Source organism: Colossoma macropomum, unplaced genomic scaffold (assembly GCF_904425465.1).
Source record: "Colossoma macropomum unplaced genomic scaffold, Colossoma_macropomum, whole genome shotgun sequence".
In the NCBI taxonomy this organism is placed as follows: domain Eukaryota; kingdom Metazoa; phylum Chordata; class Actinopteri; order Characiformes; family Serrasalmidae; genus Colossoma; species Colossoma macropomum.
This window is the reverse complement of record NW_023494802.1, coordinates 14819589-14839099: the sequence shown is the minus strand read 5'-3', so window position 1 is coordinate 14839099 and position 19511 is coordinate 14819589. Positions and strand designations below refer to the sequence as shown.

General features: G+C 38.6%; 1 protein-coding gene across 2 annotated transcripts; it reads left to right on the top strand.

The window, feature by feature from the left end:
• The first annotated feature begins 1212 nt into the window (after positions 1-1212).
• On the top strand, positions 1213-18637 carry LOC118822398 (isocitrate dehydrogenase [NAD] subunit gamma, mitochondrial-like). Of its 2 annotated transcripts, XM_036591428.1 has the most exons (13): positions 1213-1613; positions 1984-2031; positions 6120-6217; positions 6301-6416; positions 6526-6586; positions 7993-8125; positions 9524-9657; positions 9874-9976; positions 10941-11087; positions 13646-13740; positions 13957-14017; positions 15650-15778; positions 17656-18637. In XM_036591428.1, exons 1-12 carry the CDS (start codon positions 1536-1538, stop codon positions 15752-15754), a joined length of 1179 nt encoding a protein of 392 aa, XP_036447321.1. In that variant the 5' UTR covers positions 1213-1535; the 3' UTR covers positions 15755-15778; positions 17656-18637. The 2 variants fall into 2 exon arrangements, with proteins under 2 accessions (XP_036447321.1, XP_036447322.1); XM_036591429.1 differs by lacking the exon at positions 17656-18637 and having other exon boundaries at positions 1217-1607; positions 15650-15754.
• The last annotated feature ends 874 nt before the right edge of the window (positions 18638-19511 follow it).

Genomic DNA, 19511 nt, shown 5'->3' with positions numbered 1-19511 from the left:
TGTTTATTCAGAATAAAATGCAAATGCAGCACATTTTCAGACATTCAAACAACGTTAACGTACTCGGTCCCGAAATTGCTTGTGCTCTCACTTGTTCAGGGCAACAAGTGCACCATTGACGGACAGGAGCTTCGAGCCACAGGAAAATAGCAGGGAAAATGCAGTTACTGTACAGCTGGGGAGTCACACAGAAAAATCGGACCGCTGTCGCGGGAGTTTATTAAGTCATTACAGTCATCATTTTGTACATTTCACCGAGACTTAGTTTTAAGTGACTACACATTAAGTGGTCTATGGAAAAAGAGGGCTAATTAATGTACTATTCAGCAACCACAAGCATTCATCCTGGCCTACTGACTGATGAATGGTCCACGGCCTGCTTTACTCAGATTATCAGGACCCCATATTAATTATTTGTCTTTCTATGGAAACTATGTCCATAATGAGGAATGAAGATAGATTATTTACACTTTATTACAGTATAAAACTTAGGAGGATTTCAAAAGGGTTTTACAACACTTTTTCTTAGTTGAGTCGTTGAGATCTATATAAAAAAACAATATCTTAGCTAATGTAGGTTTTAGAGGCATTTAGACGCCTGTGATGTCTAATTCACAAAACTGAACATTTTAGATTTGTAGTTTCTCTAGAATAAAGCATTTTATGTCAAACTGCTCTGGATGACTCTGTTTACAATGTAAGACAGTCATTTAGTTATTCATAATAGGAAAGTTTTCCATAATTATTGCTTATAATTCGACTAAGCATTTCATAATTACGACTTAGTATCTCATAATAATGGGATTCAATCTCACAAATGTGACTTAAGAGCTCATATTTATAACTTAAAATCTTATAATTACGACTTAATATCTTATAATTATGACTTGCTATGTGGTAATCGGGACTTAGTATTTCATAGTAATGACTTAGCATCTCATAACAACGACCTGTCAAAATAATGGCTTAGTATCTCATAATTGTGACTTACTTTTTCATAAATACGACTTAGTATTTCACGATTATGACTTACTTTCTCATAATCATGAGAAAAAAATTCTCATGATTATGAGACACTAAGTCATGTAATTATGACTTGGTGTCTCATAATAATGACTTATTATGCGTACTCATTATTAAGAGATAGCCAGTGATAATAATGAGATGCTATGGCATAATAAGTCGGAATTATGGAAATTTTTATTATTTTGACTTACTAAATGTCTATTTAATTTTTTCCAGTAGCGAAAACGGGCTTCCATGGTTTACATCTTGGCAAGAGAACCATGCTGAAATTTTGAAAAATCGCTGGAATTCCCCTTTCCGTTTATAATAAAAACGCCATCAATAGCCCAACCCTGACAGCAGGTGGCACTAATGTGAAGGACATGGCCAAAGCCAAAATATTCCACAAGGATTTTCCCTCTGCGGAGCCTGAAAACAGCGCTTGTAATGTGCCGGGGTTTCTCGGGTTAGTCAGGCCTACCGAAGGACAGAGTCAGTGAAGAGCTGTTATTCATACATTCGGATGCAAAATGTCAGCTGCCAGGTCAGTCCTGTCGCTCCCCAAGATACTGCAGCCATGGACCGGACTAAAGGGCAGCACGGTCAGTGTAAGGCTTTTCTAACGCTTCGGTAGAAGAGCACTGCAACATTTGACGTCTTATTTTCGCGCTACAGCAAGTGTAGCTACGTGCTCGACAGCGCGGCATGAATATCTGACCATATTCGTTACCCTGCGTGTCCCCATAATGCAGCTGTGTGCAAGGTCACTGACACTTAGCCGGCTAGCTACTTACTCTGTATGTCCAAAAAGCTGAACAGCTTCTTTTAGGTTCTCTTATATTGGCTGCAAATTTGGTGCATATGGTCATTTTAGGCATTACTGTACGATTTACTGTACCGTCATCGCCCAGGTCCCAGCAAAATCCACTCATAACTCATGAATAACTTCTCATGTTTTGTCTCTGTGATCTCTGGCAGGTGATGAGACCAGTCATATGCACTAGGAGAGAGAAGTCCTCATACACTGTAAGTCCTGTTCAGAGGAAAAAAAGGGTTAAATCTAATTGTTTTCACTTTTCAATGAGTTGGTTTATGTTATTGGGCCTGTTTTCTGGATGCAAATTGAATTAAGCACAGCCCTAAATTGTGCAGGGAAACCATTATTGGATCTGCAGGGCCAGTTTCGTCTGAGGCTACACTTAACCTCTGTCCTGAAAGCCGACTCAGCTCCTTCCTATATAATTTCATTGTGCAGTTGTCACTGTCAGTACCTTATTATGCCTCTCGTCATCACCCTTGTAATGTCACCCCTCTTCACAGAACAAGCGTATCACCTCTTGCCCTAACACACAAAAACAAATAAAAGCTTCTTAAGGATCATTAAAGGGGAATTCCACTGATATTTTTAAAATTTTCTGTGTAATTCAGTGGTTGAGATGCAAAAAGTCATTCAGAGTGGTTTGATGTGTTATCTTCAATTGCAGGGATACGGAACCCCGCTGGTGACATCCTGTTTAGATAAAAATAATGCGTGACCACAACTTAGTAAGGCATGGGAATGAGATCCTAATGCATGGCCACGACTGAGTAAGGCATGATCTCGTTCCCACACCTTACTAAGTTGTAGCCAAGACTTAATTATCTCATTCCCTCACCTTACTAAGTTGTGGCCACGACTTAGCAAGGCATGGGAACGAGATCATGCCTTACTAAGTTGTTCCCACACTTTACTAAGTCATGGCCACGACTTAATTATCTCATTCCCACACCTTACTAAGTTGTGGCCACAACTTAGCAAGGCGTGGGAACGAGATCATGCCTTACTAAGTCTTTCCCACACTTTACTAAGTCATGGCCATGACTTAATTATCTCATTCCCTCACCTTACTAAGTCGTGGCCACAACTTAGCAAGGTATGGGAACGAGATCATGCCTTACTAAGTCGTTCCCACACTTTACTAAGTCATGGCCACGACTTAATTATCTCATTCCCACACCTTACTAAGTCGTGGCCTAGCATTAGGATCTCATTTCCACACGTTAATAAGACGTGGCCGCGTGTTATTTTTATTTATATGGGATGTCGCCAGCAGGAACACAGAAACTTAATGACTTGGATTTCTTTACAGTGGAGGTGATAGGAACCAGGGGTGGCAAGTGTAGAGTGCAAATATAGCCGTTTTATTTACTATCTAAGACCACCTGTGAGCCCACATGCCTTATATAACGCTGATAATGGTAAAATAGTAGTAAATCTAAAAAAATAAATTTCCTTTGAGGACTATTTTTGCCTTATTACATCATGCATGTATAACTCCGCCATGCAATGATAAAAAAGCACATTTTAGGCCAAAACCTTGACAAAACTACCGTAAAGCAGTGTCCAAGACATAATACCATATGTACCATAATACCATAAACACGTTTGGTTCCTATCACCACCACTTTGAACAATTCCCAAGTTTCTCTAGAACAGAGTATTCCGCATTAAACTACTCTGAATGACTTTGTTTAAATCTTATTGATTCAATCATGCAATTGATGTAAAATCTGTGGACGTCCCCTTTTCACTGCATACCTGTCTGTCCCTTTTGCGTGGACAAGTGAGGAATTAAAGGAAAACTCTAGCATTTTAAACCTAATCTCTGGTAGGTTGAACACACACAGTCGACTACCTGGGACAGTAATTTCCTTCAGCTTAGAAAAGGCAGGACAGTCAGTCCTATGCTACCGATGCTGCAGATACAGATTGGTTGAAATGCGCCGTGAGTGTTTTTAAGTGATATCACCTCATGCTTGAACTGGCAAAAATACTACCACTGGCTCATTTGATGCCATTTTCCCTGACTAACCACGCTTGTTCTCTCCCTCCAATTCACACCTACTCACCAATATCATGCAGTCATCCATCCATGGCCAGGCTATTGTGAGTACTGTGTTTTTATGCAGTGCATCATACCACTATATTATAACGGTGCACTGAGTATCGGCCATGATATAATGCTTGTTGTTTCCAGAGGCCACTGTTATTGTTGATTAAATAAGGTCAGCTTTTTGCCTGTGTGTGTTTGTGTGGGTTTTATTACTGCTTGCTGTGTCATAAGTGCATTTGTGGAAATAAACTATTTAACTCCTACACAATGCACCTTTAAAGAATACAGTGGTGGATGAGAGGCTTCTGATGTAGATGAGCTGCTTAGGCCCAACTTTCACCTGAAAACAACACAATGTTTGTTACAGACATAAAATTAAATGTATACAATTTTCTTCTTACCACTAATGTAGTCAGTCAATCGAGATGTTTTGCATCTGAAGTGTACTTCTTTAGTTTAAGAGCTATGAGGGTAATGTAGCTAACAAGTAATAGAGCCTTATACTTACCATTACACAGTTAAGTAGACTTGCTTATGTGGTTTTTGATGCTGTATGACATAGATATAATGGTGTTGGTTGACACAGTATTAACTTGTGGGAGGGGAGCATCCAGAAACATGTAAGCTACAAATAAATGCCTTCTTTACCAACATTTATCCATTTTGTCAAAAACCCTGGATGTTACCGTCTGTTACAGTGGAGACAACCTTTAATTTTTACGTAAAATAAGTTTTACATATATATATATATATAGTTCAATACATACATTGTAGAAATATTTTAAAGAAAAAGATTCAAAAATGTATTAATTTTAGTGGCAATCAGCTATATTTTGATATATTTTTTGAAAGCCAATGATAAATAATGCTAGTAAACTAACATGAAATAAATACAGTTGTGTCTTGATGTGTTTGGGGTTAGTTGGCACGTGTCTTTCTGCCGAATTGTAGAGCTTAGGAGTGGGCGGTATGGCAAATATCATATTATGACACTCAGAGACATATGTATCACAATATTTTGACATACAGACACAAAAACTCAGTCAAACAGGACTAATTACACTTTATTTTTAATGAAACACGCAGTCAGTTTGTCAGTGTTCTTTGAGTTTTGATTATCCACAATACACTCAGAAGAGTGTATTGTTTGTCATGATAAAATTTATCACAACAACGATAAAATATCTTAATATTGCCCCCCTCTAGTAGGGCTGTTATCACAATCATAGATTATTTTATATTATATGCTGCACACAAACTAGATAGCATACTAAATAACACACCCATGCAGTACTTCATCACCAAGCCAACAATAAAATAAACATTCTTAATGATTAATTGATTCAAAAACATCATATGGTTGTCATGGAATGGTTGTATTAATGGTTTGGTCGAAAGCTCTCATTATTTCTATCCATTGCCTCATTTTTTGAAACTAGCCTTTTTACATTGTGCCAACCATCCCCATAACCTGCCAGCCAACTCCATATTATGCAGTAATTCCAGGAAATATCTTGTGACATTAAGAATATCTGCTTTTTAGCTTTTTATTTGAGCTTGTTAGTTGGATTTAACCCTTGCGTGTTGTTCAGTCTGTGGGACTCATTTTCAATGTTTACCAAAGGGAAAAATGATGTGATTTATTATTATTTCAACCTTAGATTCCTCATCATTTGCTCATTTTCTGTGGAGAACATATAAAATAACCCATTTTCAGTGACGTCACACTGTTCACCCCCCACACATTTATATTACACATGTGGTGTTGGGTGAACCTGCGGGGAATGAAAGTGTGGAGGTGCTGTGTCCTTCACTCTGTTCTCCTCCTACATGGCCTGCTGTTAGTGTGTGTGTGTGTGTGTGTGTGTGTGTGTGTGTGTGTGTGTGTATGTTAAAGCTGCGAAAGGAGAACCCTACTCTGGCCACTTGTGATATTTTAAACATCTGGTATTTTTACATAAATTGTTATGGCTGTATTGATTATCTAAACAATAATGCATTGGGTTCACCAGACCATTGAGTAACCACACAAGGGTTAATGTATGTGATACCTGAGATATACAGCAGAGAGTGAAAACTGTGCCAACCAGCCCCGCTCTCCCCTACTGTTATCTAAATCTGGACAAATTGGTCAAATTCAGGCTTCAAAATGAATACTAGAAATGTTTTTAGTTATGCTGCATGTATTTGTCCACCTGATCTGGTTTTATCGTGTGAATAACTCTCTTATCTCTACACCAGCCTCCTCCTGCTAAGTACGGAGGCCGGCACACGGTGACCCTGATTCCTGGAGATGGGATTGGACCTGAACTCCTGAATCATGCCCGAGAGCTCTTCAGGTCAGGAAAAAAGGCAGAGAAAAAAGAGTCTTAGTTTGGGCCATGGGTGATCTGAATTGTTTGACAGATTGGGGTCTTCACAGGTTTTGCTGCGTCCCTGTGGATTTTGAGGTGGTGACCGTGGATTCATCGGTTATTTCTGAGGAGGAGATTAATAACGCTGTCACGGCTATCAGACGCAATGGAGTTGCGCTGAAGGGTGGGTATCGTGGCTTTTAAGGGTGTTGTGGGTGTGTCCGAGTCTGAAAATGTGCACTTAACTGATTTACTTCTTACTGTTCTGCATTTTACTCTTATTTCTGTTGCAGGAAACATTGAGACCAATCACAACCTTCCTCCCTCTCATAAATCCAGGAACAACTTGCTACGGTATTACTGTGTTATAGGGGTGTAAAATGAAGGTGGCGGTGCAATGATTTCGAAATTAGGATTCGTTGTAATTGTGGTCAGTAAAGTGTGCACTCATTTTTGGCAAAAAATTTAAAAAATAAGGGCTATTTTAAAAATAAAAATAAAAAGCTTGACATATTTTTTGAACTGTCTGTATTCCAGATATTTCATCTAGCTGAATTTGTGTATTCAATGTATTTAAAAAAATAATTCATACAAAAAAACCTTGATCTAAGAGAATTGTAATGGAAATAAATCATTGCGAGGACAGAAATCTATGACCAGTTCAAACCATATGCATTTTAATAGTATTACCAAATAATAGCTTGGTTATTAGGCTTGTTTCACATATATTACCTCTGGCGGGTGCAGTGTGGAACATCTTGCTTTTCATTTGGCAACAATTTGGCAAAAATATCTGACTGCGATTTCATTGACCCATATTAAGAAAACCAAAATTTCAAATGCCAATATTTTCTTTAAATTAAGCTCCAAGCCTGTTTTTGCCAAGAAAACCAGCACACACATTTTTCAGTCTTGAGGCTTGAATGCTGAATGAGTGTTCCAGACTGCCAGTTCACAAGCTCTGCAGTATTAGATTAGAGACAGTATTAGACACAAATTTGCCCACTTAAGGACAACATTGAATTATGTAGGAGACAAATCGCAGCTATTGCCATTTGAAAATTGCACTCTTTCAAATTGGGATTTTTGTAAATTTGTACATTTGTAAATCCCTACTATGAAAAAACAAATGAAAACAAAACAGAAACAAACAAAGATTTAAAAATTACTAATTATTTTAATTTACTTTAAAAAAAATTACTGTTATCAAACAAAATACAAGTTAAACCTTTCCTACTACATAGATTTCTCAGTAGGTCTGCCAGGCATGAAACAATTGCCCAATCACTGGTCAGGAAGCCACCAAGGGTTAAAGGATACTGTGCTCTTATAAGAATAATATGAATTGGAAAAAAGTAACTGGATTATTTATCCATTTGGTAAAAGCACTACAAAAATAGGGTTTTAATAAAAGTTAGTAACTGGGCTGCTTTAAATTTTTGGTTTATTTAGCTTCAAATAAAGTTAACAGAACGTAAAACAGATAATTGTTGTGTTGACTTACTAATATAAGTTCAGTTAACTCAAAATGTTAAGGCAGCCCAGTTACTTACTTTTTAAAGTTATAACAGCTATTTTTTTACTGTGAGGATGGCTGTATCTTGCTTGATGTACCATTGTGCAGCGCGAACTCTGTATGTATGGCTGGCGTGTCTAAGCTGTAAGAGTCATGGTGGTGTATGTGAAACAGGTCTTAACTCAACTTTGAATGCCATGCAATGTCATGACTGTCCCTTGTTGGAACCTCTCTCTTGTCTCAGCACGTCTCTGGACCTGTATGCTAATGTAATGCACTGTCAGACTTTGCCTGGAGTCCAGACCCGCCACAAAGACATAGACATCATCATCATCAGAGAGAATACTGAAGGAGAGTACAGCAGCTTGGAGCATGAGGTGTGTGTTTTCTGTCTCGCACACACATAAACACACACTCTTACTCAGACATCCATGGGGTTTTGAAATGAGACATTTTCTAAATATTGTACACCTTGACTTTTTGGTAAGCAACAAGTTTTTAAACAATAAGTTTAAGTTTTTTACATTTTTTTACTGGACATTTTTACAGCAACTACACCTGTAGTTTAGTTTAGTTAGAGAGCACCAGAATCACCACATCTTTCTCCTATGACCGATGCCACTGGACCCTAATACAGGGGATTATTTCTGAACTTGTCACCCTTTTCTTATGGGTTTTCATGTCTGAAAAGGCAAAGTGAAATCACTAGACCAACCAAACAGTCAGGTATAGATCACCTCTAATGATAGATGCAATAAAAAACCATGAATCTTCTGTGTTTTCGTTTTTAATTTATAGCCATATAAAATATTTTGAAACTGGATATTCCTGTTCATTTACAAACATGAATATTCAAACAGCAATTTGAATATTGTTAAAATTAAGACCTGTATTGAAAACAGTACCAGTAAGGGGTAACAGAAATACACTGATAAGGCATAACATCTCCTTGTTTCTACGCTCATTGTCCATTTTATCAGCTTCACTTACTGTATAGGTGCACTTTGTAGTTCTACAGTTACAGACTGTAGTCCATCTGTTTCTCTGCATACTTTCTTAGCCCCCTTTTACCCTGTTCTTCAGTGGTCAGGATCCCCATGGACCCTCACAGAGCAGGTACTATTTGGGTGGTGGATCATTCTCAGCACTGCAGTAACACTGATGTGGTGGTGGTGTGTTAGTGTGTGTTGCTCTGGTCTGAGTGGATCAGACACAGCAGTGCTGCTGGAGTTTTTAAACACTGTCCACTCGCTGTCCACTCTATTAGACACTGCTACCTTGTCAGTCCACCTTGTAGATGTAAAGTCAGAGACAATAGCTCATCTGCTGCGCGCAGTTTGTGTTGGTCATCCTCTAGTCCTTTATCAGTGGTCACAGGACGCTGCCCACAGGACGCTGTTGGCTGGATATTTTTGGTGGACTATTCTCAGTCCGGCAGTGACACTGAGGTGTTTAAAAACTCCTGCAGCACTGCTGTGTCTGATCCACTCATACCAGCACAACACACACTAACACACCACCACCACATGTGTTACTGCAGTGCTGAGAATGATCCACCACCCAAATAGTACCTGCTCTGTGAGGGTCCATGGGGGTCCTGACCACTGAAGAACAGAGTAAAAGGAGGCTAAGAAAGTATGCAGAGAAACAGATGGACTACAGTCTGTATCTGTAGAACTACAAAGTGCACCTACGTAATAAGTGGAGCTGATAAAATGGACAATGAGTGTTATGTCTGATCAGTGTATGTGCACTTACCGTGTTGACCTCTACAGAATGTCCCAGGAGTGGTGGAGAGTCTGAAGATCATCACTCGGGTGAACTCATTGCGGATTGCTGAGTACGCCTTCAAACTAGCCAGAGAGAAAGGTCGCCGCAGGGTCACGGCCGTACATAAGGCCAACATCATGTGAGTGTCTGTCCATAGTAATAACTATTTTCTTTTTGCCTTGGTTGATTTTTTTTTTACTCTGAATCACAATATATGAGCAAAATGCTGGCTTAAGACACAACCTGTATGCCATATTGATGAAGTACAGTTCTGTTTATTTATCATTTGATAGGATGAGCCTACAGGTAGCAGTTCAGAACTCGAGTCATTTAATCTTTGCTCTGCTCCACACAGGAAGCTGGGTGATGGCCTCTTCCTCCAGTGCTGTAAGGAGGTGGCAGCGGGATATCCTGATATTACTTTTGACAACATGATTGTGGACAACACCACCATGCAGGTATCTGTTTCCCACCATATGAAAGCTGATTATGATTATTTGTCTATAATTTTGTTTATATACTCTCTGCATATGCATATTAGCTAATATAGTGTCACACACAGCTCATTTTCAGTTTTCCAGTAACCTGTCAGATTAACACATTTGAGCCTCTACCACAATTATGACCAGGAGCAAGGCACTATAAAGCTATATATATTTAGGTTGCGACTCAGAGAAAGGGTTCAGAGATACAAATGCTGATTGGCTGTCCAGCAGCACTGAGGGCAGGGCGAGACCCCAACAACACTCATCCTGAACCCAAACTGACATAAAGTCAAATTGAACAGTTTGAGGATCGGCTGCCAGAAGGATTCATTCTTGGTGAAAAAACAGAGAGAGGAAGAGATGAAAAATGCAAGACATTCCTCTTTATTTTTTGTACATTCTGGTTTAGACAGTGGCCATCTTTGCACATGTTCAACAGTAAGTAAAATAACTTTGGCACAGACAACACTTTATGTTTTATTGTTTTTTCAAATAGGTAGTTGTGTTACTGAATATTCAAATATGCAAAAAAGTGTTCTTTGTAGATTATATGTTATTTTTGTACTTTGAAAATGAACAAAACACTTCATTTTTTCCTGGGGCATCCAGACTTTTACATGGCTTTAGGAGGGCTGGTTTTATCTATGTGACATACCTTTATATGGTTTTGTAGGAGTATTTTGAGTTTTTTGATGATTTAGGTATGTAGTTTGCATGATGTTAAGTGGTATGAAATATAATATAAGGTTCTTGTACTTTTAGCTACATTGGCCTCACAGCTCTAGACACCAAACATCTACCTAATTAGCAAGGAGTTCATGAGTTGACCTTGGAGTGGTAGAAGAGGGAAAACACTAATCTCTGCAGAGCTGTGTCCCAGGAGGAACTCAGTTTGACATCTCTGGTATATTACACAGTTTTGTTTCTGTGTGTCCAGCTGGTCTCCAAGCCCCAACAGTTTGATGTGATGGTGATGCCGAACCTGTACGGTAACGTGGTGAGCAACGTGTGTGCCGGACTCGTTGGTGGTCCTGGCCTGGTGCCGGGGGCCAACTATGGCAAGGACTACGCTGTCTTTGAGACGGTAAAGCACAGACAGTTGGTACAAGAGCCTGTAGACTGACATTAAGGATAAATCGTGATAGAAATTTTGGGCAATGGCTGATAATTAACACCAAGTTGTGGCCAATACTGATACTAATTGCCAGTAATTTGCTTTTGTTTTACATTTTAAGGCACGTTTACATTATAATGCATACATGAAGTGTAGTAAGTAAAAGATGGATCCCATGACAGAGATATAGACATTCCAATTATTGTACACATTCACATTATTTTGTTACAGTATCTTATCCAACGCCAAGTTCAGTGTTATGTGATTGTAATGTAAGGAGTCTTAACTGTGGACTCTTATCAGTATAGCAGTTCTTGATTGAACAGGAAATCAAAGCCCCACTTTTCTTATGTTCATGAGCTTACAGTAGGATGCTAAATTATCAGTTGTAATTATTGGCATTAATTACGTTATCAAACTGAAATATAGTCATTTAAGTTACCCATCTATTGGCAAATAATAATTTGTCTGCTTATACATTGTGCACCCTTAAAGGAAAACTCCACCGATTTTGCAAAATTACTTAATCATTCAACAATTAGATGTAAACAAAATCATTCAGAGTGGTTTGGTGTGAAATACACTTTCTAGAGAAATTTACAGAGTCAAAATTGTTCACCATTGTAGTACTAGGAACCAGATGTCCGTATGTCTATGCTACAAATATTACCATTTTATCTGCTATCCGAAATGACCAGTGAGCTTACACCATTCAGGCATAACATTATGACCACATCCTTGTTTCTACGCTCATTGTCCATTTTATCAGCTCCACTTACTATATAGGTGCACTTTGTAGTTCTACAGTTACAGACTGTAGTCCATCTGTTTCTCTGCATACTTTGTTAGCCCCCTTTTACCCTGTTCTTCAGTGGTCAGGACCCTGATGGACCCTCACAGAGCAGGTACTATTTGGGTGGTGGATCATTCTCAGCACTGCAGTAACACTTATGTGGTGGTGGTGTGTTAGTGTGTGTTGTGCTGGTCTGAGTGAATCAGACACAGCAGTGCTGCTGGAGTGTCTTATAAGGTTTTATATGTCACGCTGATAATGGTAAAATAGTGCTAAATTTGGAAAAATATGTTTTTTCGGTACTTTTTTCCTTACAACGCCCTGCATGTACCTCTCTGCCCTGCATGTTTGTGTTGTTTAGGTTGGCGTTGTTGCGTCACATGGTGTCAGCAAAACTCAGAGCTTATGTGAGTAACGGTATTGATCAGAGGAGCTGCGATAGATCACAGTTGCACCTCACTGTCCTACCCCATAAACTGGTGAGCAGAGTAACAAGTAGTTTGTTGTTGAAACCTTCAATTTCCATTCGCCCTTGGTTCTTTTGCTTCGGCGCCGGCAGGTTCAGTCTCTCTCTCTCTCGCTCTCTCTCTCTCTCTCTCTCTCTCTCTCTCTCTCTCTCTCTTTCTCTCTCTCTCTCCCCCTTGTTTGCTCTCTCTTCTTCAAGCCGCTGCAAGTCTTTTGTGTATTGTTTTGGTTCAAATCGATTTGGCCCTATGACGTTTTGGAAACAGACCAAAACAGAAGTCCTCCACACACTTTGCCATCTTCCAAAAATAGGTAAGAAAGCTGTAAAAAACAAACTGTAAACAAAAGCTGCTGCCGGTGTCGTATCCGATTCAGTTCCCCCCTCGAATTCACATTCGCTTTGATGAATCAGGTCTTCAGGAGGCGCATTCACTGAGCAGAAAACAATGCCAAGCAATGCTGGAACTACAGAAAGCGAAAAGGTTAAAAAAAAAGATTGAGCGGCCGCGTGTTTACACCCAATCCCCAATATAAATTCATCCAAGATAGCATGGCACGATTGTGATTCCATGATAAATATTAATTTTAAATATGAGTAAACAGTAAACAATCATACTTATAAATCCTTTTTTCACTTTCCGTAGTTCCAGTGTTGCTTGGCATTGTTGTCCAGTGAATGCGACGCCCGAGGACCTGATTTGTCAAAGGGAACGTGAATTTGAAGGGGAACTGAATTGGATACAACACCGATGTTAGCCATGTTGAACGGCTGTAGCTACAGGCTAGTAACTACAAAAGCACGTTAGCTTGCGCGCATTGATCTCAGTTCAGAATGCGGTTTTGACAGGAAACAAGGAAGTAATCCTGGAGTAATGGTTTATATTAAAAATATGTTTTAGACCAAAACTTTATAGCAAAACTGTCACAAAACGATGTATCAGGTATCAAGCAATGCATTTATGACCATTTTGTGTAATAACTTAACAGGATGTAGCTTTTAGAGCCGTTAAATGCTTCGGACATCTGGTTCCTAGTACTATAATGGTGAACAATTCTGACTTGGTAAGTTTCTCTAGAAAGGCGCGTTTCACACCAAACCATTCTGAATGATTTTGTTTACATCTAAACCATTGAATGATTAAGTAATTTTGCAAGATTGGTGGAGTTCCCCTTTAAATGACATTGATGTGCATGTATAGCGTAAGAGAAATGCAGAAATGCCCATAGCGAAGGACTTAGTCATCCTAGTGTTTGTGCTTTGTGTTGTCAGGCCACGAGGAACACTGGGAAAAGCATTGCTAACAAGAACATTGCAAACCCCACTGCTACCCTGCTGGCAAGCTGCCTGATGCTGGATCATTTAGGGTATGTAAAAATGTTCATGTTCACCAGCTTCCTCATTTAAGACATTCTACCCATGTCATTCATTCTTTTACCCCTCCAGCTGTGCCAGTTGAGAGACTTTGAGGTCTCATTAGGTCAGAATACAGGAGATATTTTCTCCAAGTTGCTGGATTAATCCTTGTTCTTTTGTGTAATCCATGGTGAGCAGTTATATCTGTCCTGCCTTTTCTTTCCTAGGCTTCATGACTACGCCAGCATGATTCGAAAAGCCATCCTCAAAACGCTTTCAGAGACTCGGGTATGATCAAATCTCATTATTCTGCTTAATCTCATTTAAGTGCACTGAGCCCATTCTCACAGCCTTAGAAGATTTTGTCTTATCGATTACCATCATGCATCAATGCTCTCGTTAAATTCTTGTAAATGATGGAACGCACTTTAGAAAGAGATTAGCGGAACCATTCTGAGTTTGTCCCCATGGGGTGGGGCCTTTTTGGTGTAAATGAGAACACTTACATAAAGGTTCTGTCAGGGAATCATAACAAACACTTCTAGCTGCAGTAATTTTATAAGATCAAACATAAAATCTCTTAATCAGGATGTTTGGAAAGTAATTATGTTCTTATGCTCTGAATAGGTCAACAACTCGATCTCAGGCTTCCCTGGTCTTATTATTTCAGTGTAAGATGTGTGAAGTGCAGTTAAGCCGATTATTTTTGCCCTCATTTCTTTGTGCATATTTGGTGGATTATGTCAGTCCAGGATTCCAGCAGGAGTGTGTTCTTTATAGCAACACAAATACAGATTTCGTCCTTTGTAGGTTTGAAGTCCGTGAATGTTTTCTGACGCATTTTAAACAAGAACGTCATTTTCAGGGACGCTTTTCATGTTCACTAACACTCCTGAGGGGCTGAAACTGTGTTTGACAACTTTGACCCCATAAAAATGTAGACTTATTTTATAAGGCCTATTATTCAATCACTACATAGACTAAAACTGGCGTTATTCCTAGGTCATAACAGTGTAATAAAGGTTTGGACCCAAAGCCAGAACCTGGCCATTTAAGGGATTAAAAGCATGGTTCCATACTTTACTGTGTGGGTAAATAAACAGATGAAATGCACCAGCACATTTCCAGTACTTTTATTAGCCAAACTTGCAATATAAACAACATGTTTAGTTTATAAATAAAACATCTGTTGCCTATTTAAATAATATGAATCAAATTAAGTACTACAACAAAAGTAAGAGGCAACTGGCTGTTTGGCACCAAGAGTAATGCATAATTACACTACTACATTTTGAAATACATGTCACAACAACATTCAGAAACAGCATGAGCCAAAATTAAAATAATAAATTGGCTAATTGCTAATTTTGTGTTTTGAGCAAAAATATGCCAATTCCGATTTTGGCCGATTCTGATCACAAAACACAGTTTCAAACCACAAAATTCACTCCCCAGTCCATACAGACCGTATGTGAAAACCAAAACAACCTTTAAATTAATTGTTTTTGTGATGTTAGTAGAAATTACTCATTTAAAATGAATTATGAATATTTGGTACATAAAACCACACAAATATAAATAGAATAAAAGAAAACATAGGATGGGGCTCTTTAACATCACAAATGACAAAAATGGCCAAAATGTAAAGAACTGTTTTCTGCAAAACAGACCCTACGTGCAGCGATAACTTTCATCATATAACATTTGATCTTCTACTGTGGATTGAAAGTTTTGAATTCACAATACTGACAAAACATCTGTGCTTATTTCAATGAGCTTCAAGTGAAAAATGATTCATGTTAATTTACACTATGCTTTATTTACTGCTGGAGATAATTGCTGTAATTTTTCAGGTTTATAACTTTACACACAAGTGTTCTTGCCGCTTTAAAATCTCAGCCATTCTTCCTGTCTTGGCAGTTGCACACAGCTGACCTCGGGGGTCAGGGCACAACTTCTGAGGTGGTGCAGTCAATCATGCTGGAGGTTCAGAAAGGCGGACCCCTCACTTCTGAAAAGATCTGAACACACACTTCACCTCAAGCCCAGGTATGCAGTATCCATTTGCAGTATTGTTTAGTGTTGTGTGTAGGTACATTCAGTTTATTTCACTAGACTGTTGAATTAACTGTCATTAACCATAATGCTTATAACAAACAAGACAGTCCAGATTTTGCTCCAACCTAAATTGCAGAGCAAAGTGATAGAGCAAAAATATGGACCGTTTGGGGCCCTGAGGACCACTGGCATTAGAACAACTGATTCTCATTAGGGATACACCAATATGGAAATTGCAGGCTGATGCCGATATCCGGTACTTTTTGTGTACATGAAGTTGTTGGCAAAAGTTTTATACCACTGGAAACAAGTAAACACATCTTTTACAGTAAACAAACTTAAACATGGCATTTTTCTGCATATCTCTGCATGCAAGGCACAAGGCCAAAACACAGTGTTTGCTGGCCATGATCTGGCAGCACTGCATTAAAAACAGACATGATTCTGTAGTGGAAATCACTGCATGGGCTCAGGAACACTTCCAAAGACCATTGTTTGTTGCTGCATCCACAAATACAGAGTTAAAACTCTAAAATGCAATGAAGAAGCCATATATAAGCAGGATCCAGAAACACTGCCGCCTTCTCTGGGCCTGAGCTCATTTAAGATGGACTGAGGCGGCAAGAAAAAGTGTTCAGTGGTCCCAAGAATCAAAATGTGTAAATCTTTTTGGAAGTCATGGACGCCACGTTCTCCAGGCTAAAAAGGAGAGGGACCATCCGGCTTGTAATCGGTGGACAGTTCAAAAGCCAGTATCCGTGATGGTATTGAGCTGTATTAGTGCACATGGCACGAGTGACTTGCACATCTGTGAAGGCACCATTAATGCGGAATGATATCAGGTTTTGAAACAACATATGCTGCCATCCAGATGCTTATTTTGCTTATTTTAGCAAGACAATGCCAAACCACATTCTGCACGCATGACTTTGTAGTAAAATAGTCTGGGTGCTAAACTGGCCTGCCTGCAGCCCAGACCTGTCACCAATTAAAAAACATATGGTGCATTTAGTTCCCAAACACTTACAGAGTGTTGTTAAAAGAAGAGGTGATGCAACATAGTGGTAAACATGTGCCTTTCCTAACTTTTTTGAATTGAGTTCCTGGCATCAGATTCAAAATTTCTCAGTTTTATTGTTTGATATGTTGTCTTTGCACTATTTTGTACTTGCTCATCATTGTATTTTTGCACAGCATCCCAACTTTTTTGGAAACGGGGTTGTAATTTATTTTAACATATTGGAAAAAAATTTAACACAAACTATAAAATGTGCCATAACTTTTTCAGGAGCCACATTTTTGTTTCATTTTAGGTTAAATATACCAAATGAACAGTAATTGTGCCAAAAAATGTGCAAAATATGTTCCCTGTAGAGGATGTGTAACTTATTTTCACTTAGAAAATCAACAAAACATGTCCAGACTTTTGCATACGATTGTACCCATCAATACCGATACATAAACATTTATTAAATGTAGAAATTGGGACGACATCTACCTGGATTAGCGTTACAGAGAAATATAACCTTTATTTCTGCAGGGTTACAAATGCAGGGAAATCTGTAAAATAAAGACTTTTTTGGCGGAGTAGCACAGCATCATCTAAACGTTCTGCTCTTCCAGAGTAAAATAAACAAGTCATCAAATATTAATGTGAAATATCAGCCCAATTCAAATGTCTGTAAGGTCTGCATTTGTTTCTACACATTTATCTGTAGATACTGATAGAAAATATGATTCCATTGTGCATCCCTAATTATTGTTGATTTATTATGTGTTGTATAACCTAAACACAGTAATAGCATTAGCATAGTCAATTTAATATTACCAAAGCAATCATTTGTTTGTTTGTTTGTTTTGCTTTATAGGTAGAAGTCTTCAATCAATAGATTTTTTTTAATTGCATTTGTTTTGTGTGTGTGTGTAAATGAGTGTGTACTCACAGCCTTACAACTGTAAAGGTATGAGATCATATTTTTTATTTAAATTGATTTCATATGATATATATACACCAGGATTACACTTTGAAAACTGTAAACAGTGACTACAAATTAGCACTGAAGTATACATTTGTATTGAGAAATTGGTTTTAAAACAGCTTACATGTGCAGGTATCAAGCTCAGATACAGTGGTGCTGTTGGTAAAGATGAGCAAAAACGGCTGTGAAAAAATCAGCTGAAAATATGGGAAAAATCAGATGTTTTAGAAAGGCAAAATTATAGCCATCTGTGGCCAGGAGTCCAAGCGCATTGAGTTGTCCAGTGACGTTGCATTAGCAGCAGTTCAGAAAGATGCTGTGGCTGACTTACGTTGTCGGGGAGACCTATCTATCAGGTGGGAACTCGCCGTGAGTACATTGAGTAAAAACTGGGTATAAATGCAAATATTTAAAAAAAAAAAAAACAGAACAAAAAAAACTTTTTTGCTCATCTTTACAAAGGGCCAATAATTCTGCCCCAATGTAGCAGTTGATAAATATCACAGCCATTTTAAGACTAATAGACAAGTTACAAACCCAGTTGGAAGAATATCAATCACAGAAGGTGAACACAACACTCAGTACAGACTTTCTCAGGCATGGAATACGACAACCGACCTCCTCCAGCATTCTTGCACCTTTGCGAGGATAAAGAACAGATCCATGGACATATTTATCTGTGCTCTATATTCAAATGTTACTGTAGTTTAAACAAGCTGTTACATACTATGCTAGTTTTGTTCGGTTTTGTTATTAACTTACTGATCATCGTTTAGTTTGATTGATACCTGCTGATCATCCGAGCCAAAATAATTGAAGAAATGTTAGGAAATGTGATTATTTTATTTATTATAAACATGCAGGGATATCATTGGTACTGTTGTGTATTCATCTGATACTGAGTCTACAAACCGGTCAGGGGTTTACTAGTTTGTGAGTGTAATGCTAGACATATGTTCAGTCACAGTGTGTGGCTGAATACTGGATTAGTGATGTATCCATGGGGTGGTTTTCTGGTGGTTTTATTGAATAACTAGTGCTTTAAATCGGCACTAATGAACACTGCAGTTATACGTACACGGTATGGCCAAAAGTATGTGGACACCTTATTATCACACAGAGCTTGTTGAATATCCCACTCCAAAACCATAGGTCTTAATATGGATTTGCCCCTTCATGGCTATAACATAATATGGCAAAACTCTTGCAACACTTTAATACGTTCATAACTCTTCAGAAACAATTCTCACATCAGCCTGGTTCTCTGTCACTGATTACCTATTTCTTTATGTATCCAGTTCAATTTCACTTGACGTTCAAGGCCCTGAATGGTCTAACACCCCCTTATATAGCTGACCTCTTTCTCCCCTATACTCCTGCCTTTTACTCTGAGGTCCTCCAATGTGGTCCTCTTGGTGGTCCCTGCTTTTAAAGGCTTCTCTTTTGGGGGCAGATCTTTTAGTGTTATGGCTCTTAACCTATGGAACTCTCTTCCTTTATCCCTCTGCAACTGCTCCACCCTGTCGTCCCTCAAAGTCCAGAACTTTCCTGTTTTCTCAATACTTTCATTCGTTCTTCTTCTCTCCCTTAACTTTTTTAATGCATTAATGTGAAGTCCTTACTGTAAAGTGACCTGGGGTATGTGAAAGGCGCATTAGAAATTAAAATTGAATTATTATTATTAGTATTATTAATTATTAACAGCCTCCACTATTCTGGAAAGGCGTTCCACAAAATTTTGGAAT